At 35.2% G+C, this 24843-nt stretch overlaps 1 protein-coding gene across 2 annotated transcripts in view; it reads left to right on the top strand.

Annotated features, from left to right (window-relative positions):
* FANCM (FA complementation group M) overlaps window positions 1–24843 on the top strand; it is a 65733-nt gene that overhangs the window by 32075 nt on the left and 8815 nt on the right. For both annotated transcript variants that reach the window (XM_004055119.5, XM_055361855.2), the window contains 9 exons: window positions 3350–3507; window positions 5805–5960; window positions 7823–9728; window positions 14187–14281; window positions 14394–14462; window positions 16536–16664; window positions 17981–18137; window positions 20533–20639; window positions 21542–22102. In XM_004055119.5, coding sequence (XP_004055167.3) covers window positions 3350–3507; window positions 5805–5960; window positions 7823–9728; window positions 14187–14281; window positions 14394–14462; window positions 16536–16664; window positions 17981–18137; window positions 20533–20639; window positions 21542–22102 — 3338 coding nt within the window. The remainder of the gene's footprint in view (window positions 1–3349; window positions 3508–5804; window positions 5961–7822; window positions 9729–14186; window positions 14282–14393; window positions 14463–16535; window positions 16665–17980; window positions 18138–20532; window positions 20640–21541; window positions 22103–24843) is intronic.

Below are 24843 nucleotides of genomic sequence, written 5' to 3'. Positions count from 1 at the left end.
AAACTGAATATATGTTCTAATTAATATATTATAGGCATTCTCTTTGGAAAGGCTATAAGAGATTATTCATGTGGCAAGTGGAGAGACACTGTTAGTATAGAGTGACAGAAACTCAGTGTTGGGGAAAATTAAACATACCCTACCAACCCAGAGAATGTTATCCATAAAGTTTAGAAAAGAAAGAAAACAGTTTTATTTTTGAATAAGCATTAAACCAGATTACAATGTGCGCTGAAGATAATGTACTAAGATAATACCAAGACAGAAAGAAATTCCCTGTATGTATCCCCAAGCACTTAGAATCCTTTACATACATGCTGTCAATATTAATAGTAACTTGTCCTCATGTGAGAGGGCACCATTTGCTATACATTCCTTCATAGTTTATCCCATATTTACCTGGTAATTGAGGTAGCCATTTGTGTTAGCTGGTTACCTTTCTCAAATATCTTGAGATATTTGCACTATGAAAGTGAGAAAAAATGTTTATTTTTTGGATTTTACTTAATCTCTGAAGTGGGTTTTAAACAATCATAAAAATCATATAAGTAACATTTGGAAGGAACCTTGGGAGTCATGTGGTCCAATTACTTATCAAGGTAGGAATGCTTCTGCATCATTCTTGTTTTAAATGCATAGCCAGTCTCAACTTGAATACCTCTGTTAATATAAATTATATTTCTTTAGAGGGTTCATTCCATTGTTGAACGGCCCTGTATAGTAGAAGACTCTTACGTTGAAAAATCTGTGTCTTTGTACCTTTTTCTCATTGATCTGGTTTCTTAGATAAAAAATACAGTTTTCATCTTTGGTTTACCTTTATGACAGTTCTCTGTATATTTGAAGGCCATACCTTTTATGTTTGTTCAACTGTTTGTTCCACTGTTGTCATACCATGCATTTTTAAGGTTCTTACCTTCCTACTACTTGCTTTCAATTCAAATTTGTTAATGTTCTTTCCCTTAACTCAGAGCCGTCAATCAATGTTTTTCTGGCTGTGTCTATTAAACTTAATACAAATGCACTTAATAGGAATATACCTGTCATTTTTTCAAGATTTTGCCAATTATTTGGTTAAAATAAAAACACAGCATGTCTTTTGAGTTTTCTTGAATTTGATAAATTAATAAAAGCATCAAAACTTGATTAGGTTGGATAAATCATTTTTAGTGATCATTATATTTTTTATAGTTGCTAATTAATCTTATATTTAATAATTATTTCTAAAATGTTACTGAGGTCGATGGCAAATTCTTTAGTGAATATCTGGAACCTATCCTTTTTAAAAAATTGAGATAATGTTAACTTATGTTCATTTTTCTATACTTGTTTCTTCCCCTTTTCTCTGATTTTTCAAGTGTCAAAGATTTATCTTAGATTATGTGATTTATGTATGGAATAATTCTATAATTCTGTACTAGTATATAAATACACTAGTGTATTTATACTAATATATAAAATATATACTAGTGTATTTACTATGTATTTTGCTAATGTATGCTAACTATATACTAGTGTTTATACATAGTATATATTTATACTAGTATATATTTTATATATATTAAAATATATAGTATATATTATATACTATATATAGTATACATAGTATTATATATAGTGTATATGTAGTATATATTATATACACTAGTATGTAATTCATCTGAGCTTAGAGCTCTGAATTGACTATTTTTTATTTTATTTTATTTTTTTGAGACAGAGTCTCGTGTTGTTGCCCAGGCTGGAGTGCAGTGGCATGATCTCGGCTCACTGCAACCTCTACCTCCCAGGTTCAAGCAATTCTCCTGCCTCAGCCTCCCAAGTAGCTGGGATTACAGGCACATGCCACCACACCTGGCTCATTTTTACGTTTTTAGTAGAGACGGGGTTTCTCCGTGTTGGCCAGGCTGGTCTTGAACTCCTGACTTCAGGTGATCCACCTACCTAGGACTCCCAAAGCGCTGGGATTACAGGCATGAGCCACTGCACCCAGCCACTCTGAGTTTATTTTAAGGGACTGGGGGTACCTGCCTATTTCAAAATCTTAGAGCCTCTGGATGTCAGGTCTGAAAGGGGCCTGAGAGATCATTTAGTTCAAACCCCCTTATTTTACAGATGAGGAAACAGATGCAGAGAAGCCTTTTATTTATTTATTTATTTTTTTGGTTTGTTTGTTTTTTTTTACATTTTTAAAAAGCTTCTTACACAAGTTTGGAATACCTGAGACATGATCCTAGCTCACTGAAGCCTCAACTCCTAGGCTTAAGAGATCCTCCTGTCAGCCTCCTGTGTGGCTAGGACTACAGGGATGCAACACCATGCCCAGCTAATTTTATTTTATTTTTTTAGACTTGGGGTCAAGCTGTGTTGCCTAGGCTGGACTCAAACTCCTGGCCTTAATTGATCCTCCCTCCTCGGCCTCCCAAGGAGGAGGTGTCAGCCACTGCACCCAGACAGTTTCCTGATTTTTAATTCAGTAGCTTCTCAATTTTTCTGCTCTCATCTGTATTAGCCAGAGTTACTGCTTTGTACTATTTATCCTTTTCAGTTTGGTGATTCTTAGAGATTATAGAAGCTGAAAAGAATGAATATACTATACATATTTTTAAAAGTCTATTATGTCCTTTTTTAAAGCAACAAGTCTGTTCCCCCTACACTTTACTCATTTTGCCCCTAACCCCCATTTAAGACTTAAGATACATACTCCTTTTAAAAGTCTTGGCCTTTCCTGCCCACTCTCAACACCCCCACCAAGCTTCAGATGAACTTTCCGATACTGCTATGATAGAATCATAACACCAGTTTTCATTTGTGAGTTATCTTACTCTGTTTCATGCCAGGTCTTAGGCAACCAAATGAAAAGAGTCCAAAAGAAGCCAGGACTAAGAGCCTAGCTACCTGGCTCTGTTCTGTTAATGGATTCATTACCAAAGGATAGCTTCTAGACAGATGGGTACTTTCAGAGGTAAGAGAAATTTAGGAGACATTTAGAAGCATGAAGTGATAAACTGAGTGGTTTTTTATGAAGAATACTAGTTTTAAGGAATAGAATCAAGGCTGAGGTAGGATCAGTTGAGCCCAGGAGTTTGAGACCAACCTGGGCAACATATCAAGACTTCATCTCTATAAAAAATAAGAAAAGTAGATGGGCCTGGTGGCGTGAGCCTGTATTCCAGCTCCTGTGGAGGCTGAAGCAGGAGGATTGCTTGAACCCACGAGTTTGAGGTTACAGTGAGTTATGAATGTGCTGTTGCACTCCAACCTGGGTGACAGAGTTTGAATGGATATTGTGGGTTTTTTTGCTTTGCAGATTTTTAAAAAGTCTCTTTTCCATTATTTTTTCAACTTATAGGAATGAGGCAAAGTGGCCTAAAGAAAGATTGGTTCTTATCAGAAGAAGAATTTAAATTATGGAACAGACTTTATAGATTAAGGGACAGTGATGAAATTAAAGAGATAACATTGCCTCAAGTTCAGTTTTCTTCCTTACAAAATGAGGAAAACAAACCAGTAAGTCGAATGTATTTTCAGATGTTCTTTTTTTCCCCCCTCATTTTAATGCCAGAACCCCTCAGATGTTCTTTATAATGATCAAGCAATAGCTTTGAGAATAATGAGATAATTGTGATTGGAATGTCAACTTACTTTAAGAAATTAAGAATGTAATCAGTTTAAGAAATCATTAAAGTCTAAGTTTACAAAACTACTAATTTTCTTCTATTATTTATTGTATATATGTATTTAACCAACTGTGATATTTTTACATAAATTATGCCTTTCTTTCATTACTGTCATTTAAACATTTCTATATAGGCATAATCTTACATGGTTGTCAGTTTACTCTGTGATATACCATAGTTTGCTTGACTATTTACCTATTCTGTTTTGGGATTCTTTTGAACTTTTTTTTTTTTTTTAAGGGATGAGGTCTCACTCTGTTGTCCAGGCTGGCCATCAGCTCCTGGACTCCAGTGATCCTCCTGCCTCAGCCTCCCAAGTAGCTGGGACTATAAGTGTACACCACTGCATCTGGCTTTTTCAGTATTTTACTAACATAAATTATGCTTTCATAAGCATCCTTGTAAACCATTTTTTTTTTTAAATTTCAATAGTTTTTGGGGAGCAGATGCTGTTTTGTTACATGGATAAGTTCTTAGTGGTGATTTCTGAGATTTTGGTGCACCCATCATCCGAGCAGTGTACACTGCACCCAATGTATAGTCTTTTATCCCTTGCCCCACTCCTACTCTTCCCTCCGAGTCCACGACAGAGTCCATTATATTATTCTTAGGCCTTTGTGTCCTCATAGCTTAGCTCTTACTTCTAAATGGGAACATACGATGTTTGGTTTTCCATTCCTAAGTTACTTCACTTAGAATAATAGTCTCCAACTCCATCCAGGTTGCTGCGAATGTAATAATTTCATTCTTTTTTTTATGGCTGAGTAGTAGTCCGTGTTGTGTGTGTGTGTGTGTGTATGTGCGTGTGTGTCACATTTTCTTTATCCACTCGCTGATTGATGGGCATTTAGGCTGGCTTCATATTTTTGCAGTTGCGAATTTTGCTGCTATAAATATGGGTGTGCGAGTATCTTTTTCATATAATGACTTCTTTTCCTATGGATTAGATACCCAGTAGTGGGACTGCTGGATCAAATGGTAGTTCTGCTTTTAGTTCTTTAAGGAATCTCCGTATTGTGTTGCCTAGTGGCTGTACTAATTTACACTCCCACCAGCAGTGTAAAAGTGTTCCCTTTTCACCACATCCACTCCAACATCTATTATTTTTTGATTTTTTAATTATGGCCATTCTTGCAGGAGTAAGGTGGTATTGTGGTTTTGATTTGTATTTCTCTGATAATTAGTGATGTTGAACATTTTTTATATGTTTGTTGGCCGTTTGAGTTCCTTGTAGATTCTGGATATTAATCCTTTGTCGGATGCATATTTTACAAAGATTTTCTCCTACGCTGTGGGTTGTCTGTTTACTCTGCTGTGCAAAAGCATTTAGTTTAATTTAGCCCCATCTATCTTTGTTTTTGTTGCATTTGCTTTTGGGTTCTTGGTCATGAACTCTTTGCCTAAGCCAATGTTTAGAAGAGTTTTTTCAATGTGACAGAATTTTTATGGTTTCAGGTCTTAGAGGTAGGGCTTCGATCCATCTTGAGTTGATTTTTGTATAAGGTGAGGGATGAGGATCCAGTTTCATTCTTCTGCATGTGGCTTGCCAGTTATCCCAGTATCATTTGGTTGAATATGGTGTCCTTTCCCCACTTTATGCTTTTGTTTGCTTTGTTGAAGATCAGTTGGCTGTAAACATAAATTATGCTTTCATAAGCATCCTTGTAAACCGAAACAAAAAATAAAATTTTTGTTTTGAAATTATAGTTAAAACTTTAGATTTGACGTTATTGTTTATTTTGTTTATTATTAACAAATTCTTTGTTAACTTTGTGAAAGTCAAGAGAACTGATCAAAGGTTGTATATGTGCCTGGAGAGCTGGGAAAACAACCTCAGAAAAAATTTCTTTTAAAATATTTAACTGTTTGCTCTTAAGATGGAACTATATAAACAGTAATATTGTCAACTTGTAAGTCATATAACAGTTACTTAACAAATATATTTTAAAGGGCATCTTTCTGCTTTATGAAATTATTTTCTTTTTTTCTTCTGAGATTTTAGTTGGGAGTATCTAAATGGATCCAAATTATGTTAAGCTGATTATATGTATATCGAGTGTTTTTTAAAATTAATTTGTGAAATCTCAGTATGTTTTCATCATTTTTATTACTTTTTAAATAATTAAGACTCAAGAATCAACCACTGGAATTCATCAACTCTCTCTCTCTGAATGGAGACTGTGGCAAGATCATCCTTTGCCTACACATCAAGTTGATCACTCAGATCGATGCCGCCATTTTATAGGCCTTATGCAAATGATAGAGGGAATGAGACACGAAGAGGTAAGGTTTTATTGTAACTTTCTCTTGCTGGTATGATAGTAAAACTAGAGTACTTAGCTTTTATTTTTCTTAATTTGAAGTAATAAGAAATATTTTGTTTTTCTGTATAGTTCCTTGTGATCTCAGTAAAGAATGAGTTTTCTGCCTTAAGAGAAGAAATAGATTTAATTAATTAGAAGAAGAATATCATCTGTAAATATTGATAGACCAGAGTAGAATTTTAATATACTTAAATGATTTATGTAAACTGCTTGTAAAGCTTATTTAGGATTCTTTTGGATTCGGATTTATTGAAATACTCTCTGTCATCTAGGTTATTTGATATCTTTCTTGTATCCTGGTCCTAGTTTAGAGAATTATAGATTCCTTGAGCAGTTCCTTGATTATTCTTCCTAGAGTCAGCATAGTGAACCAATTATGAGTGTGAAATCCATAGTGCCTGGGTTAGAATCCTAACTCTGCCTCCTACTGATTGTGTGTTTGTAAGTTATTTAACCTCTCAGTGCTTCAGTTTTATCTGTAAAATAGTCATAGTGATAATACTTATTTCATAAGGTTGTTGTGAGGATTAAATGACCTAATATATGTAAAGCACGTAGTAGCTGGCATATAATAAGTACACAGTAAATTGTAGCTGCTATTTTTATTATTGGCCTTTGATCATGCATACATGTAAATAAAGTAGTTAGATGTGGATCCCAGCAAAATGTGTGCAATCAAATTAACATATATTTATTGAGTACCTTCTGTGTGCCACACTCTGTTCCCTGCTTTATGGCTATAACCGTTAGCAAACAAGAGAAAATATTCTGTTTACGTGGAGTATATATACTAGCAGGGAGACAGACATTTGCTCACATTAATGCTTATTATATTTATTATTCAAAAAAGCAGAGGGCCGGGTGCGGTGGCTCATGCCTGTAATCTCAGCACTTTGGGAGGCCGAAGCAGGCAGATCACTTGAGGTCAGGAGTTCGAGACCAGCATGGCCAATATGAGGAAACCCTGTCTGTACTAAAAATACAAAAATTAGCTGGGTATGGTGGCACATGCCTGTAATCCCAGCTACTCAGAAGGCTGAGGCAGGAGAGTCACTTGAACCCGGGAAGCGGAGGTTGCAGTGAGCCAAGATCAAGTCACCGTACTCCAGCCTGGGCGACAGAGCGAGACTTTGTCTAAAAAAAAAAAAAAAAAAAAAACCAGAGAGGTAACTGCTTAAGTCTATAAGTAGTAGAGGAATCCTGATTAAAGTAGCATTCTTGGGGGAAAGGAGGGATGGTGGAGATTGTAAGTTTTAGCTAATAACTTAGAGATAAGTAAGACTTAGAAATTCACTATACGAATCCTTGATTAGGAACTTTGTTACAAATAGAAGTATATTCCAGGATACAACCTAGCAGACATACAGGTACTACTATGTTGGACGTTCTAAAAGCTATTCTTAGTTTACTGTCATTGAAAGAGTAGATTTAACAAATGTATATGGTTTTTATTAATATATGTTTTTAAAATATCTATTTTTAAGAAATTAGAATAATTCAATTAAATATTGGAAATGCAAAACTCACTATATTCTTATGTATTCATTCAATTTGTTCTTCCTACAAATAGTTATCAAGGATCTTTTGGGTATTAAGTGCTGGGGATACAAAAAAGTTAACTGATTAATGATAACTTGATAGTTTCACAGTAGTGTACTTTATAATTTTGATTTATCAGAATAACTTTTAAGGTATGAAAGAATATCACTGGAACAATGTAATAATATAAATATTTTAATATAGAGCGAAACGCCTCTCTTAGATTTGGCTTTCTGTTTTGTTTTGTTTTCCTGTGGCTTTTTAAATTTTCCTTATTTATAGGGAGAATGCAGCTATGAATTGGAAGTTGAATCTTATTTACAAATGGAAGACATTACCTCAACATTTATTGCTCCCAGGAATGAATCTGATAATCTTGCCAGTGACACCTTTATCACTCACAAGAAATCGTCATTTATAAAGAACATAAATCAAGGCAGTTCATCCTCAGTGATAGAATCTGATGAAGAATGTGCTGAAATTGTTAAACAAACTCATATCAAACCTACTAAAATTGTTTCTTTAAAGAAAAAAGTGTCTAAAGAAATAAAAAAAGATCAGCTTAAAAAAGAAAATAATCACGGTATTATAGATTCTTTAGATAATGACAGAAATTCCACTGTTGAAAATATTTTTCAAGAAGACCTACCAAATGATAAAAGGACATCAGATACAGATGAAATTGCTGCCACATGTACTATTAATGAAAATGTTATTAAAGAACCATGTGTATTATTAACAGAGTGTCAGTTTACAAATAAATCCACTAGTTCACTTGCTGGAAATGTTTTAGATTCTGGTTATAACAGTTTCAATGATGAAAAATCTGTTTCATCTAACTTATTTCTCCCATTCGAAGAAGAGCTTTATATTGTTAGAACAGATGACCAATTTTATAATTGTCACTCATTGACAAAAGAGGTACTAGCTAATGTAGAGAGATTTTTATCTTATTCTCCTCCGCCTCTCAGTGGACTCTCAGACTTGGAATATGAAATTGCTAAGGGTACTGCACTTGAGAATTTGCTTTTCTTACCCTGTGCAGAGCATTTACGAAGTGATAAATGCACCTGTTTGCTGTCACATTCAGCTGTGAATTCTCAACAGAATTTAGAATTGAATTCACTTAAATGTATAAATTATCCATCTGAAAAAAGTTGCCTTTATGATATACCTAATGATAATATTTCTGATGAGCCAAGTCTCTGTGACTGTGATGTACATAAACATAATCAAAATGAACATTTGGTACCTAACAATCGTGTTCAAATACACAGAGGCCCTGCACAGAATTTAGCTGGAGAGAACAATCATGATGTTGATAACAGTGACCTCCCAGTATTGTCCACTGATCAAGATGAAAGTTTGCTATTATTTGAAGATGTTAATACAGAGTTCGACGATGTGAGTCTTTCACCCTTGAACAGTAAAAGCAAATCTTTACCTGTGTCAGACAAAGCTGCTATTAGTGAAACGCCTCTGGTCTCTCAGTTCTTAATTTCTGATGAACTTTTGTTGGACAATAATTCTGAACTCCAAGATCAAATCACCCGTGATGCTAATAGTTTTAAATCTCGTGATCAGAGAGGTGTACAGGAAGAAAAAGTGAAGAATCATGAGGATATTTTTGATTGCTCTAGGGATTTATTTTCTGTTACCTTTGATTTAGGATTCTGTAGTCCAGATTCTGATGATGAAATATTGGAACATACATCAGATAGCAATAGACCTCTAGATGATCTATATGGAAGGTATTTGGAAATTAAGGAGATAAGTGATGCAAATTATGTTTCGAATCAAGCACTAATACCAAGAGATCATAGTACAAATTTTACTAGTGGAACCCTTATTATCCCATCAAATGAAGATATGCAGAATCCAAATTATGTACATTTGCCACTGAGTGCAGCAAAAAATGAAGAATTGTTATCTCCTGGTTATTCTCAGTTTTCTTTACCAGTGCAAAAAAAAGTTATGAGTACACCACTCTCTAAATCAAACACGTTGAACTCATTTTCTAAGATAAGAAAGGAAATACTTAAGACACCAGATTCTAGTAAGGAAAAAGTAAACCTACAAAGATTCAAAGAAGCATTGAATTCAACTTTTGATTATTCAGAATTTTCTCTAGAACAGTCTAAAAGCAGTGGTCCAATGTATCTGCATAAATCCTGTCATTCTGTTGAAGGTAAGATTCCATCTTTATAAAGTCTATAACTCTTTCTAGAATAATTACTCTAGAAATACTTTGGTAATTTTTCCAAATGTAGTTTTTTAGTACATGGTACAATATAAATATTGAATTAGATAATTGATGTGTTATATTTTTCTTAAGATGATCTTACTAATATTAGATTTATTTTATTTACATATACTTATGGCACGCATGGTATGGAAAAGGTTATTCTTGCTAGACATTATGAAATACACGAAGATGAGTAAGATCTGGCCCTAGGTCTTGGTTGTAAAACATAATTATGTGACATATGTATTTGAAAAGATGCCAGTAAAATGTGGAAATAACTACCAAATGAATAATAAGAGAGTGGCTGTTTAGGAGGTTCAGAGGATGATGAAATTTTGAGTTTGATTAGACTGGACTTTTTTGTTTGTTTTTTTTGAGACGGAGTTTTGCTCTTGTTGCCCAGGCTGGAGTGCAATGGCATGGTCTCAGCTTACTGCAACCTCTGCCTCCCAGGTTCAAGTGATTTTCCTGCCTCAGCCTCCCAAGTAGCTGGGATTATGGGCACCCACCATCATGCCCGGCTAAGTTTTGTGTTTTTAATACAGGTGGGGTTTCACCATGTTGGACAAGCTGGTCTTGAACTCCTGACCTCAGGTGATCCACCCGCCTCACCCTCCCAAAGTGCTGGGATTACACGTGTGAGCCACTGCGCCTGGCCAAGATTTTATATATAGTGTAGATTTTCATTTGGGTTCCTTGGGAATATTTATGCTTTTGGTATGTTGAAGATACTAAAGACATAATTTAGGTGTTACAAAATGATGAAAGCGAAGGGAAAGAAGGAAAGTATGATTTTGGGAGATAGTTTGAAGTAATAGTTTTATGCAGCAAAATATTTGAGAAATAAAAACTGTATTCAGAAGATTGAGACCAGACCACAAAAAATCAGAGAAATCTCTGGGTTTCTGTAATCTAACCATTACACTTACAGAAAAACTAGATGATATAGTGATAGATGTTTGATATGAAGTCCTGCTGTTAATACAACTCTACAGATTATTATATCAAGTCATTTATGAATTTTACTCCTTATGTTAAAAGCTGAATAAAAAGTAGCTGTAGGATAAAAGGAAAGTTTCCTCTGTAAATCTTTTCCTTACATTATTCTCGTTAGCATGGAGGACATGGTTCGTGAATGTTCTATTTAAGATGAAAGCATGTTGGAAGTAAGTACTGGAAATACATTTAATTTTCAAAACCTGACTATTCTATATAGTCTGGGGTTGTGCCATGACATATATATTTTTTCAAAGTGTATGATGCCTGTGAGCCTTCAGTGTTTGCTTTAATACCTCTATATGAAGTCCACGTTAATGAGTGAGATAATTTTTCTGGTTTTGCATCAGATTTGCACAAAAACATTTTTTCTAGAATTGTACTTAACTACAAATCATGGGCAAAATAATTACAAACATGTATCATGTAATTATTTATTAGAGAACATTTAGTTATTTTTTATTCTACTTAATTCAAGACAGAATTTAAGCTCATTTTCTGTATTATATATGAAAAACATAGTTCATTAAAACATCATGAAAGCACTGAAAAAGAAAGCTTCCTAGAATGAGTTGGTTACTATAGCCAAGTCCTGCATTTAACTTTGGCTTCCTTAGAAGGTAATGAAAAAAGAAAAACTAGTTGATTTATGTATTGTTCATCTGCAAAAAGGAAATCACTCAAGTTTGTCTGTCTGGGTAGATGTTTTAGTAGCAGAATGTGAAGAGAAATTTACTGAGTGGTTTTGTATTTGTTATCTATTGCTGTTTAACAAAGTTTTAACAGGCCAAAAAACTCAGTGGCCTGAAATAATCAGTAAAATAAAATAAGCTTCTTAGAAGGCCTGTTGTTTGAGAGGATCTGTGAGGAGCTTCTTTAAAAAACCTTAATGGGCCTGGCGCAGTGGCTCATGCCTGTAATCCCAGCACTTTGGAAGGCTGAGGCGGGTGGATCACTTGAGGTCAGGAGTTTGAGACCAGCCTGGCCAACATGATGAAACCCCGTCTCTACTGAAAATACAAAAATTAGCCAGGCGTCGTGGCACGTTCCTGTAGTCCCAGCTACTCAGGAGGCTGAGGCAGGAGGATCACTTGAACCTGGGAGGCAGAGGTTCCAGTGAGCCGAGATCGCGCCACTGTACTCCAGCCTGGGCAACAAAGTGAGGCTCTGTCTAAAAATAAATAAATAAATAAAAATAAAATCCTTACTCTCTGACTGAATGGTACTGTAAGGCACAATCTTTGATTTTTAAGGAGGTCTTAACAAAGCATTTAAACTACACCCTCAGCTCACCCTCAGCTTCATAATATTTTCCTGGCTGTCCTCTGGGTTTGATCTTTGCCTAGAAAATTTCTTAATTTTAGCATTGTTCGCCATCAGGAGAGGCCGGGAGTTTTCATAATCAGCAAATTCTAATTATGTTTGTCCTTAATGTCTTTCTTTTTGCATTTTGCTCTTATAGCAAAAAGCAACATTTTGTCTGGAAGTCTTAGCTAGATCACCTCTCATAGATTAGGTACATCTTTTTCTTTCTTTCTTTCTTTTTTTTTTTTTTTTGAGACAGTCTCACTCTGTCGCCCAGGCTGGAGTGCAATGGCACAATCTCGCCTGACTGCAACCTCTGCCTCCCAGGTTCAAGCGATTCTCCTGCCTCAGCCTCTCAAGTAGCTGGCACTGTAGGCGCCTGCCACCACGCCCGACTAATTTTTGTATTTTTAGTAGAGATGGGGTATCACCATATTGGCCAGGCTGGTCTCGGACTCCTGACCATGTGATCCGCCTGCCTCAGCCTACCAAAGTGCTGGGATTACAGGTGTGAGCCACCATGCCTGGCCCATTTTTTCCTTTTCGTGCTAACTGCAATGATGCCAAGTTTTCTGGTACTACATTAAAGGATTTAAGATTTTTCCTACTTTTCTTTAAGCCCTCACCCACCATTTCCTCAATGGCCAACTAACCTTCCTACAATTTCTTTGAGGCTCTTCAAGCCTTCGTTCACTAAAACTGAAGTCCTTTCAGCATCCACCACTGTCTAGTTCCAAAGCGACTTTCCCAGTTTAGGTTTTTGTTATGGCAACTCCCTATTTCCGGGTACCAAAATCTGTATTATTTATCTATTGCTGCATAGCAAACTACCTGCAAAACTTAACGATGTAAAATAACAGACCCTTGTTACCTCAAGGTTTCTATACAACAGGAGTTTAAGTGTGGCTTAGCTGAGTGGTTCTGGCCCAGGATATTTCATGAGGTAATAGTCAAGACATTGGCCAGGGCTGCAGTTATCTGAAAGCTTGAATAGCTTTGGAGGATCTGCTTTTAAGATGGCTCAGTCATACTGCTGTTAGTAGGAGACCTTCGTTTCTTGCCATGTGGACCTCTTCGTAGGGTAGTTTGATAAGTGTGTGGTGTTTTTTTTTTGTTTTTTGTTTTTTCCCCCGCCAGGCAAGGTCTCGCTCTGTCACTCAGGCTAGATTGTAGTGGTGCAATCACGACTCACTGCCACCTCTGTCTCTTGGGCTCAAGCAATCCTCCTGCCTCAGCCACTGGGACCACAGGCACGTGCCACCACACCCAGCTAATTATTGTATTTTTTGTAGAGAGGGTTCTGTCATGTTGCCCAGGCTGGTCTCAAACTCCTGGGCTCAAGTGATCTGCCTCCTCGGCCTCCCAAAGTGCTGGGATTACAAGCGTGAGCCACCACTCCTGGCCTGGTATGGTCATAAAACATAAGCATCTGACTTCTCCCAGTGCAAGTGATGCAAGAGAGAAAGCAAAAATGAGGCCACAATACCTTTTATGACCTAGACTCATAAGTCATACACCTTCATTTTCATTATATCCTTTTTTTAGAAGCAAGTCACTAAGTATGGCCTGTACAGTTCTAGTTACAATATTTTGTATTGAATTGTATCTTATCAATTTTTATTTCATGCACACAAATACATATGGAAAACACATATATAACAAAGAATCTTTTAATATATTGTTTCGTAGCTTGCATTTTTATGCTTTAACTCTTTCAAGTAGAAAGAGAATAAGACACAAAGGGCAGAAAGACTGCAGTAGATTTTAGAGATAAATTCTATTAATAGAACCAGTGACTAATGAAATTACATTTTTGTGTTTTTCTGGCCTCATTTCAGTTAATTTATAAAATTGAACTTCATTCAAATATGTGTTTATTAGCAAAAGATATTGTCTTATTTTCTTCACTGGCATTTTAATTTTTTTGTCTCTTGTTTAGATTTTTTGTTCAAAGTTCTCAAAGACTATCTTTTTTTGAAAGTGAATAAATGTTGAGATTGTGTGAAATAATTCTTAATGTAGCCATCAATAAAATAGATTGATATGATTGGGTAAACCTAAATCTATTAACCATTCGTTATTTTAAAAAATAAATTACAGATGGACAATTATTAACAAGTAACGAAAGTGAAGATGATGAGATTTTCCGAAGAAAAGTTAAAAGAGCGAAAGGAAATGTTTTAAACTCTCCTGAGGTGAGTCATTCAGTAATCACAATAGTATAATCATATCAAAGGCTATTTTCCTTTTATACCTTGGGCTTCTGCTGAGACTTTTGTTACCTTTTACTTTATTTACTTACTTTAGGATCAGAAAAATAGTGAAGTTGATTCTCCACTTCATGCTGTCAAAAAGCGCAGATTTCCTATAAACAGAGTAAGTAAATACCAGGTAATGTATAGTAATCCAAATTCCTTTGGAATAAAAATTTTGAGAGAAATATATGTGTAGATAAATATAGGTATTTTTCATCCTTAGTAGAAAAGTTGATATTCTATTGTATGTGATTGGAATTTCTAGCTTCTGTTAGTTTTCAAAGATGTATTCACTGTAAACTTTCCTAAGCACAATAAATAAAAATATTAAGTAATTTTAGACTCTTTAAAAACCATCCTATTTTTGTCAGTACACTTGAGCAATTCAGCAAGCATTCATTAAATACCTCCTATGTGTCTACTGTGTAAGATGCTGGAGATACTCTCAAGAATATATCCTAATACTGTCATAAGCTACTCAATAGGAGAGATAGAGAAGTAAACAGATAATTTCAGTATAATTTTTAAAGTTGAGTGATAAGAAAAGTTAAGCCCTTAACCTCGATCTCGGGAGTTCTGGCAAGCTTCTTGAAGGTCATACCTTAGTTAAACCTTAAACTGTATTTGGCAGTGAGGCCAAAGAAGGGAGAAGAGAAGGCATTGTTTACAGAATAACAGCTTAAAGGAAGACCCAAAAGTGAGAAACGGCATCTCTATGTTATTAGATTGTAAAGACAAAAGAGTTTCAAGAAGTAAAATTGGAGAAAAATCAAGGTCAAGGGTTAGAATTGCTTATTCTTTCATTTGATTACTGAATGAGTTTGAAAGAAGGAAAGGAAGGAGTCCAGGATGACTCTGGTTTTTGGCTTGAGCTGTTTGGCAAGTGTGTCACAGATTTAGGCTAAACAAGAAAGAGATGGTAAGTTAAGTGTTGAACAGGTTTGAGTTTGAAGTTCCTGTGGGATAGTAAAGTCACAGCGTCTGGCAGGCATTGATGACTGTGAATCTCAAGTTTGAGTAGATGGGCAGGTCTTAAGGTTAATGATACTCACCAGTTTATAGCTGATAGCTAAATTTTGAGACTAGCAAATCTTGTCTGTTTTAATTCTCGAATACAGTCTAGGATAATTTGTGTAAAATTACAGGTGCTTCTCAACTTACGATAGAGTTGGATCCTGATACACACATCATAAATTGAAAACATTGTATGTTGAAAGTGCATTTAATACACCTAATCTACTGAATATCACAGCTTAGCCTAGCCTACCTTAAACACGTTCAAAACACTTATATTTGGTCAAAACCATCTAACACAAAGCTTATTTTATAATAAAATGTTGAATATCTCATGTAATTTATTAATAATACTGTACTGAAAGTGAAGAACAGAATGTTTGTATGGGCACTTGAAATTTGGTTTCTACTGCATGCATATCACTTTTGCACTATGGAGAGGTCGAAAAATCATTAAGTTGAACCATCGTAAGTTGGGGACCATATGTAATTAAAAATACAGCCAGTCCGTATTAACATTGTGTACTCATATAAGACTTCATTAGAAAAACAACTTGCTACCTTAACTAGAACGTTTGATTGACTTATCAGAAATGATTTAAAATATTGATAATGCTGATGATCAATTTGTTTTAAACTAAATTTATTCCTGTTAATTGAAATGATTTTGATAAACTTTTGATTCTTTTGACTGGTTTTATGTTATCCTATAAGAGATATGGTGATAGGCCTCATAGTGAAAACTTGTTATTGTTTTATTTGTTTCTTAGTTTCAAATGATACCTATGTTTGGACTGATTTTGATGGCCAAATTTATAGGCTTGTTCTTTGTGAAGCCCTTGAAGATCTTCTGAAGGAAATACTGTTAAACTAAAAGTATCAGTTTTCTAAGTCACCATAGTGTTTGCAGAAAAAATAAAAATAAAAACTAAAAGTATGTTTTCATCAAACATATTCGATGTAATACTATATTGGATGAATACCTATACTAGTATTACTTATAACCTAATTTAGTATTTTAGCATTTAATATTACCTAAGTTATTTACTTTTACATTCTTAAGTATTTATAACATTAATATTATGTATTTATAACATGGCTCTGAGTTGTAAGAGCAATTTTACTTGTCTAGGAAGAAAATATTTTTTTCTTATGCAAGAATTTTGTTGGATTATTATAGTCAGAATTATCATCTAGTGATGAGAGTGAGAATTTTTCCAAACCATGTTCACAATTAGAAGACTTCAAGGTTTGTAACAGGAGTGCCAGAAGAGGCATCAAAGTCCCAAAGAGACAGAGTCACTTAAAGGTAATCTTTTTTTTAGTTTCTTTAAATATGTATGCATTTTATCAGTAAAGATAATTGGTTTTACATCAATGTAGATTTCTCTATACATTCTCTTTATAGAAAAAAAATTAAGTATTTTGACACCCATTTAGATTTTTTTTACTGGAATTAAATTCAAAGTAGTTTTTTTTTGTTTCTCTTTGTGTTTTGATGCTTTATCTTGCAGTGTTGTGTTACTTTGAATGAATACCAAAAAACTCAAGTGTATTGAGAATTTATGTTTCAAATTGAAGAAAATATAGAATTAGAAATCTGAGTTTTAAGATATTTGCTTTTATGATCATTATATTGTTTTTCTTATTTGTATCCAATTTTCAAATACTTGGAAAATGTTCTCGGTACCTTTCCTTTCTGATTAAGTTCTTTTGTGGTGCAGTAATTTTCTTGAAAGAGCTGGAAGACTCAGGAAATTTTATGCTTACTAAGAAACATCAAGCAGGCTGGGCGTGGTGGCTCACGCCTGTAATCCCAGCACTTTGGGAGGCTGAGCCAGGTGGATCACCTGAGATCAGGAGTTTGAGACCAGCCTGGCCAACGTGGTGAAACCCTGTCTCTACTAAAAATACAAAAATTAGCTGGGCGTGATGGCACATGCCTGTAATCCCAGCTACTCGGGAGGCTGAGGCAGGAGAATCTCTTGAACCGGGAAGCAGAGGTTGCAGTGAGCCAAGACTGCGCCACTGCACTCCAGCCTGGGCAACAAAATGAGACTCTGTCTCAAAAAAAAAAAAAACAAAAAAAACAAAAAAGATCAGGCAAATATACCAACTTTTACTTTATTTTATGAAAGAATTATCAGAATTTTTAAATAGATAGGTAACTTTATCATTTCTTCTTGGAATTTTCTTTTTTTTTTTTTTTAGAGTTTCGCTCTTACTGCCACAGGCTGGAGTGCAGTGGCACCATCTCGGCTCACTGCAACCTTCACCTCCCAGGTTCAAGTGATTCTCCTGCCTCAGCCTCCCGAGTAGCTGGGATTACAGGCATGTGCCACCACACCCTGCCAATTTTTTTTTTTTTGTATTTTGTAAAGATGGGGTTTCACCATGTTAGTCAGGCTGGCCTTGAACTCCTGACCTGAGGTGATCCACCTGCTTCAGCCTCCCATAGTGCTGGGATTACAGACATGCATCACTGCACTGGGCCTAGAAATTTTGTTTTTATTATTTTATTAATCTTAAAAGCATTGATAAGAAATCAGTTTTCCAGAATTATTTCCAATCATGAAAGAAAATTATTTTCTCAATGATATCTTCATGTTTTCTAATTTGTCTTAGCATGTAGCTAGGAAGTTTTTAGATGATGAAGCAGAACTTTCTGAAGAGGATGCAGAATATGTTTCATCAGATGAAAATGATGAGTCAGAAAATGAACAAGATTCCTCATTACTTGACTTTTTAAATGATGAAACTCAACTTTCACAGGCTATAAATGGTAAATGTTATAATGATCCTTAAAATTTTTTTCAATGTTTTTATGTGCTTATATTTAAATATTTTAATCAGTTTTTAATGAAACTAGACCTTAAAGGTAATTAAATGTGGTATGTGCAAAATATTTATTTGGTCATTTTCATTCAAATTCTTTAATACTTGCTTTATTTTAGACTGATTGTTCATAGGCTTCTGCTAATTTGAATATTTCTCTTCAGATTGACCTGGGTTGCTCAAGTGTGAAATGTTCATTTCACAAGTGTTTATTGCCCGCTACATGCCTAGTACTATGTAAGGCATTTAAGAACCATATATGAATGAACAAAATAGACAAAAAATTTCTTCTTATGAAGCCTACATTCAAATGGAAAGAGACAGACAATATATATACTAACTAAATTATTTAGTTTATTGTAAGATAAAAAGTTACAGAAAAATAAAAAAGTTGGCCAAGATGAGAAAAATTTGGAGTAACTGGGGTTGAGGGTATAAATAACAGACAAGTTGCCATTTTATTGTATTATTTTTTAATTTTATTTTTTTAGAGACAGAGTCTTACTCTGTTGCCCAGAGTAGGGTGCAGTGGCGCAGTCATAGTTCACTGCAGCCTTGAACTCCTAGGCTCGGGAGATTCTCCTGCTTTAGCCTCCTATAGGACTACAGGCATGTGCCACCATGACCAGTTAATTTTTTTGGCCTTTTGTTGAGATGTAATCTCACTATGTTGCCCAGGTTTGTCTCCAACTCCAGGCCTCAAGCAATCCTCTCACCTTGGCCTCTCAAAGTACTGGGTCTATAGCTGTGAGCCACTGCACTCTGCCTAGCTGTTATTTTAAATAAGGCAGTTAGGAATAGGCCTCATTGAGAAGGTGACATCATCAGAGACTAGAAGAAGAGAGATTTAGTGATGTAGATTGTTAAGACCAACTGCAATACAAAGCTAAATTTATTAAATTTGCCATGTAAGGGCAGTTTACTTTCAGAAAACAGTGTGTTCATCCAATGCTTGAATGGATCTTACATACAATACATTTAGAGGAGATGGTTCAGACTGGCTGTAACAGAAGTGAGAAATATTCTGATTATATCTCTTCAGTATTCTAATCTTTCACAGATCTCATCATTTATTCTGCTTTTGCAGTCTCTGATATTATTTAAAGTGACAAAGTTTCTCAAAGTTCGTGACTTTTAAGAAAAAAGTGTTTAAAGATAATGTTCTCAGTACTGTCCTTAATGCTGATATAATTTGCAGGATAAGGTTTTATGTCCTTGATGTTCCTTAACAGAAGTGTTTTGCAGGTTTACAATATAATCCAGTGGAAGAATGTTGATGCAAAGACAATAGCCAGTGCAAAGGCCCCGAGTCGGTAGTGTGCCTGGCCTGTTGAAGGAATAGTGTTGTGACTGGAATGAGGGAAAAGGGAAGGTAGTAGGAAGATCAGAGAAATAGCAGCCAGATCATAATCTGACATAATTTAGTAGAATCTCTCCAGCTTCTGTGTTGAGAATGGCCTATAGGAGAACACAGGCAGACTGAGACCAGTTAGGAGATTGTTGAGGTCCTCCAGTCAAGGAGTGCTGGTGGCTTCTACCAAGATAGTAGCACTGAGGAGAGTGAGAAAGATTGGGTTCTGGATACATAAAGCTGACAGGATTTTCCAATGGATTAGAAAAAAAGGAGGAGTCAGTAGGCTTGAGCAACAAGAAGGACATATTTGCTGTTATGTTATTGGGAAGGCTGCAGATGAAGCAATTTAGATGGTGATTATAGAGGTTTGAAATTCCATTTTAGACACAGTATGTTTGAACTATGTGTCATTTCAAAGCTTTTTTTTTTTAAAGTACCTCGAAATTCACATTATCTTTTGTTTTTATGTATCATGTCTCAAGTACCTTTCATTATATTACAACTTTTAAAAATGCTAGGCATAAAAAAAAACCAATGTGTTTCCCAGGTTTTGCTTAACTGAAAATTATGAAACATACTTTTTATTGGCTGTGGGTTTTAATGTTTTTAGTGCATATTTGCTTTTCTGGCTAGATTTCTTATTTTTTTTGAAACTTCTATAAATCTGGTACAGTTTTAAGGTCTTTGTATACCTTTGTTTTGAAAGAAAAGTCGCCGTTTTAATCCTCATTTTCAGAGAGATAGCTAAAGCAGGGAACTTAGGTTGTCCATGATCACTCAACTAGAAGATCTGATTTCAAAGGCTAAACTCCTAACTTTATATTTTTGAATAATTGTTTATAGATATCTTTCAATATTTATTGTCTTTGTGTAAAATATTTGCACAAGGTTTGAATCAAGTAAATTTGAAATAGATTGAAGTTAAATACTTACTGGTTTTCATTTAAATAATTTTGCTACTTTATCTTAAATTCTTATCTTTACACAGATTCTGAAATGAGAGCTATTTACATGAAATCTTTGCGTAGTCCAATGATGAACAATAAGTACAAAATGATTCATAAGACACATAAAAACATAAACATTTTCTCGCAGGTATGAACTATAGAAATATAATGGAGAATTTCTGGATGATGATGTTGAAATATGTTCCTGTTAGTGAAGCCTCCATTTTGTTTCTAAAACTGGGCTGTCAGAGCTATTTGAGATCATTTCTGCCCAAAGTCAGGAAGCTCGACTAAATGGATTCTCAAGATCCCTTTTTGGCCGTGTGTGGTGGCTCCCAGCACTTTGGGAGGCCGATGCTGGTAGATCACCTGAGGTCAGGAGTTCAAGACCAGCCTGGCCAACATGGTGAAACCCCATCTGTGCTAATAATACAAAAATTAGCCAGGCATGGTGGCACATGCCTGTAATCCCAGCTACTTGGGAGGCTGAGGCAGGAGAATTGCTTGAACCCGGGAGGCAGAGGTTGCAGTGAGTCAAGATTGCACCATTGCACTCCATCCTGGGCGACAAGGGCGAAACTCCATCTCAAAAAGTAAAAAAGATCCCTTTTTTGTCCTTGGTTGATCAAAATTCATTTTTTTTCATAAAAATGTTATATGCTGAAAATTATAGGTTATGTCACTTATGGATAACATTTTCATATTAGTTGTGTTTGTTTATAAATTGCCATGTTCAGCTTGGTAATGTGTACTCTCTGTACTTCCATTGTGCTTATTATATAGCATTTATCATCTATTATTATTGTTTACTTTCTACCTACCTGTTATTAGCCCTTAAATTTCTAGACGGTAAATCATTCTTTTCCTTTATCCTCAAACTCATTTTCCTCCATAAAGAATGTACTTAGTTTATGTTAGTTGAGTAAGTGGCTGAATTAATAAAGTAAATTAAACAAATATTAATGCAGATTTCATGTGCCTAGAAGTATATTTTAAATACCTGTTAATTGTCTGAAATAAATGTAAAACACTCTTGTGTTTTTATTGTAGATTCCTGAACAAGATGAAACCTATTTAGAGGATAGTTTTTGTGTTGATGAAGAGGAGTCTTGCAAAGGCCAATCAAGTGAAGAAGAAGTTTGTGTTGATTTTAACTTAATAACTGATGATTGCTTTGCAAATAGTAAAAAGTATAAAACTCGACGTGCAGTAGTGCTAAAACAAATGATGGAACAAAATTGTGCACATTCAAAAAAGAAATTATCCAGAATTATTTTACCAGATGATTCAAGTGAGGAGGAGAACAATGTAAATGATAAAAGAGAATCTAATATTGCGGTTAGCCCAAGCACTGTTAAGAAGAACAAACAACAGGACCATTGTTTAAATTTGGTGCCTTCTGGATCTTCTCTGCAGTCCAAGGTGCGTTCTACTCCAAGAGTTAATCCATTAGCAAAGCAGAGCAAACAGACATCACTGAATTTAAAGGATACAATTTCCGAAGTCTCAGACTTCAAACCTCAGAATCATCATGAAGTCCAGTCTACCACACCACCCTTCACTACTGTTGATTCACAGAAAGACTGTAGAAAATTTCCAGTTCCACAGAAGGTATGGATCAAAGAAAGGAAAAATGTCTTTAGATGGTTACCAGAAGTTTTTCTTTTCTTTCTTGTGTGTGTGTTTTGTATTAAATAACTAGGTCAAAGAAAAATTAACAAAAAAATTTTGCAGAAAATGTCTTCAAACAAGAAAACAATACACAAAATTATGTGGGCAATTCACAGGGTGCTCAGGTTTTAATTTTTTAAATATGTTAATGTTTTGTTAACACTATGTAAGGAAACTTGATAATTTTATTAAAAGGATGTGGGAAAATAGGGCTTTCTGCAAGGCACAATTAACTGAAATTATGTGTTCAGAGTTAGTTCCCTGGCCAGGTGCGGTGGCTCATGCCTGTAATCCCAGCACTCTGGGAGGCCGAGGCAGGTGGATCACTTGAGGTCAGGAGTTCAAGACTAGCCTGGCCAACATGGTGAAATCCCGTCTCTACTAAAAACACAAAAATCAGCCAGGTGTGGTTGCGTATCCCTGTAGTCCCACCTACTTGGGAGGTTGAGGTAGGAGAATCGCTTAAATCCGGGAGGCAGAGGTTGCAGTCAGCCGAGATCGTGCCATTGCACCCCAGCCTGGGTGACAGAGCAAGACTCCATCTCAAAAAAAAAAAAAAAAAAAAGAACTAGAACTAGTTCCCAGGTTAACTTTTCTCCTTCTCAGAAGGCTTTGGGTATGTAAGTCTCTTTTTATTGGGTAAAGGAATTTGGGAGTACCAACTGGTTTCCTTCTTAAAGTTTTCTTCCATTTCCTTCCAGAATGGCTGCTAAGTAGTCCAGTTTTACTTTCTCCTATTGTGCTATTTCTAGAAGAATCACTGTAAAACTGTTTCCCGTTTTTAAGGGTTTATAGTTACAGTAATTTTGCTAAATAGGGGTTAAAGAAATAATAATAGGAACTATATATATTGATTCATTATTTGGTTAACTAGGAGTGAGACTGAAAATAGACTTACTAAAAAATACTTTTTAGAATTGACAATTGTATATATTTATCAAGTATGACATGATGTTTTGAAATATGTATACATTGTGGAATGGCTAGATCAGGCTAATTAACATATATATTACCTCAAATACTTATTTTTTGGTTGAGAATTAGAACACTTAAAATTTACTCTTTCAGTGATTTTCAAGATAAAATACCTTGTAATTAACTATAGTCTTCTTATCTGAAATTTTGTATTATTTGACCAACACCCTCCGCCCCAACCTTAACCCCCTTACTAACCACTATTCTGCTCTCTGCTTCTACTTCTCTTTATCCCCAAGGTGTTTCATCACACTCTGCCTTAGCCACATGCTTGACAGTGTCCACACAATGGTCCTCATATTTGTGTTTCCCGTTGCAAATTGTCCCCATTTTTTTTTTTTTTTTGGTCATAGTTATTTCTTGAAGGCATTGTTAGGAAAAGATTGACTACATTAAGTCTTTATAATAGACTGGAGAACAAGAAAGTACTTCATTTCTTTGAGTTTCAATATCCTCATCTATAGTACAGAGATTAAAATCCCAAGATGAGTTCTTATTGTGTTGCTTAGGCTGGATTACAGTGGCTATCCACAGGTGCGATCATAGCTCACTGCTGACTTGAACTCCTGGGCTCATGTGATCCTCCTACCTCAGCCTTCTTAGTAGCTGGGACTATGGACATGCAACACCATGCCTGGCAAGATTATTATTTTTGTATAATTCCTTATAAATGGGGTCTGTTATTTGAGAATTATTGTGTTCCTTTGGAAGTATGGTGTCCTTGCTTTTCATATATGACGTGTCCTTATGTTGATTTCTACACATCCAGTGGGACATTCATCTCGTCAAGTTTTATGGAGTAGTTTCCCAGGGAAAGACTTATTTGTATGAATGGGTCTTAGGGTGTCAATTTGGTGGGGTGTGTTGGCCTTGGTTCTAGGTGGATACAGTAGTGTAGTTTCTTCAGCTGTAATTCACACTAGTGACATTTGTGAGTGTCTCAGTATCCTAGGCTTTTCTCGACAAGGCAGAGTCCCTCCTGACCCTGGGCTAAGCCTATCTGAGCAGTGGAGATGAGGCTACAGAGCCTGGGTGCCTCCACACTGCCCTTCTGGGCTTCTAATCACCATAGTTGCCTATTCACCCCCACACCACACTCCAGTGCTCTTTACTTTGAAAAGAGAAATAAGCACTGATAAGCACTGACACTTTAAGCAATATTTCTACTTTGATATGTCCTAACTAAAAAATAGATATAAGATAGTGATACTTTGAAGAGGACTATGAAAAGGGATCAGTAGGTCTTAGTGGAAAAAGTTTTAAGTTTTCTACTATTATTGAATAAAATTACATATAGTGTGATTCTTATTACTTGAAATTAGGAGGAGAAAGAATTTTTTGAGGTAAATTTGAAAAGACATAAAATAGACTACCCTGACAAAAATCTTCACAGATTAAAAATACTAATATTTGCATTGTCATGTATATTACAAACAGTATTCCTTGTCTTTTATTTGCTTTTTTGTTTTGTGTTTAGTGTTTCTTGCTATATGAAATATAACTTCTTTATGCAGCCTAAACGTTTTTTCTTTGTATTTCCTGACCTTGTTGTCATGTTTAGAAAGCCATACTCTAAGAAAACTAAGTACTTCCACTATTTTCTTCTAGTTCTTTAGTGGCCATTTCCTCCTTCATTACATTTATTATTCATTTTTAAAAATTAAATATTAAATATATTTTAGTGATAATTTCTGAATAATTGGGAT

This window comes from Gorilla gorilla, chromosome 15, assembly GCF_029281585.2.
Source record: "Gorilla gorilla gorilla isolate KB3781 chromosome 15, NHGRI_mGorGor1-v2.1_pri, whole genome shotgun sequence".
In the NCBI taxonomy this organism is placed as follows: Eukaryota; Metazoa; Chordata; class Mammalia; order Primates; family Hominidae; genus Gorilla; species Gorilla gorilla.
Note: the sequence above shows the minus strand (reverse complement) of the source record. Positions and strands in the feature narration are given on the sequence as shown.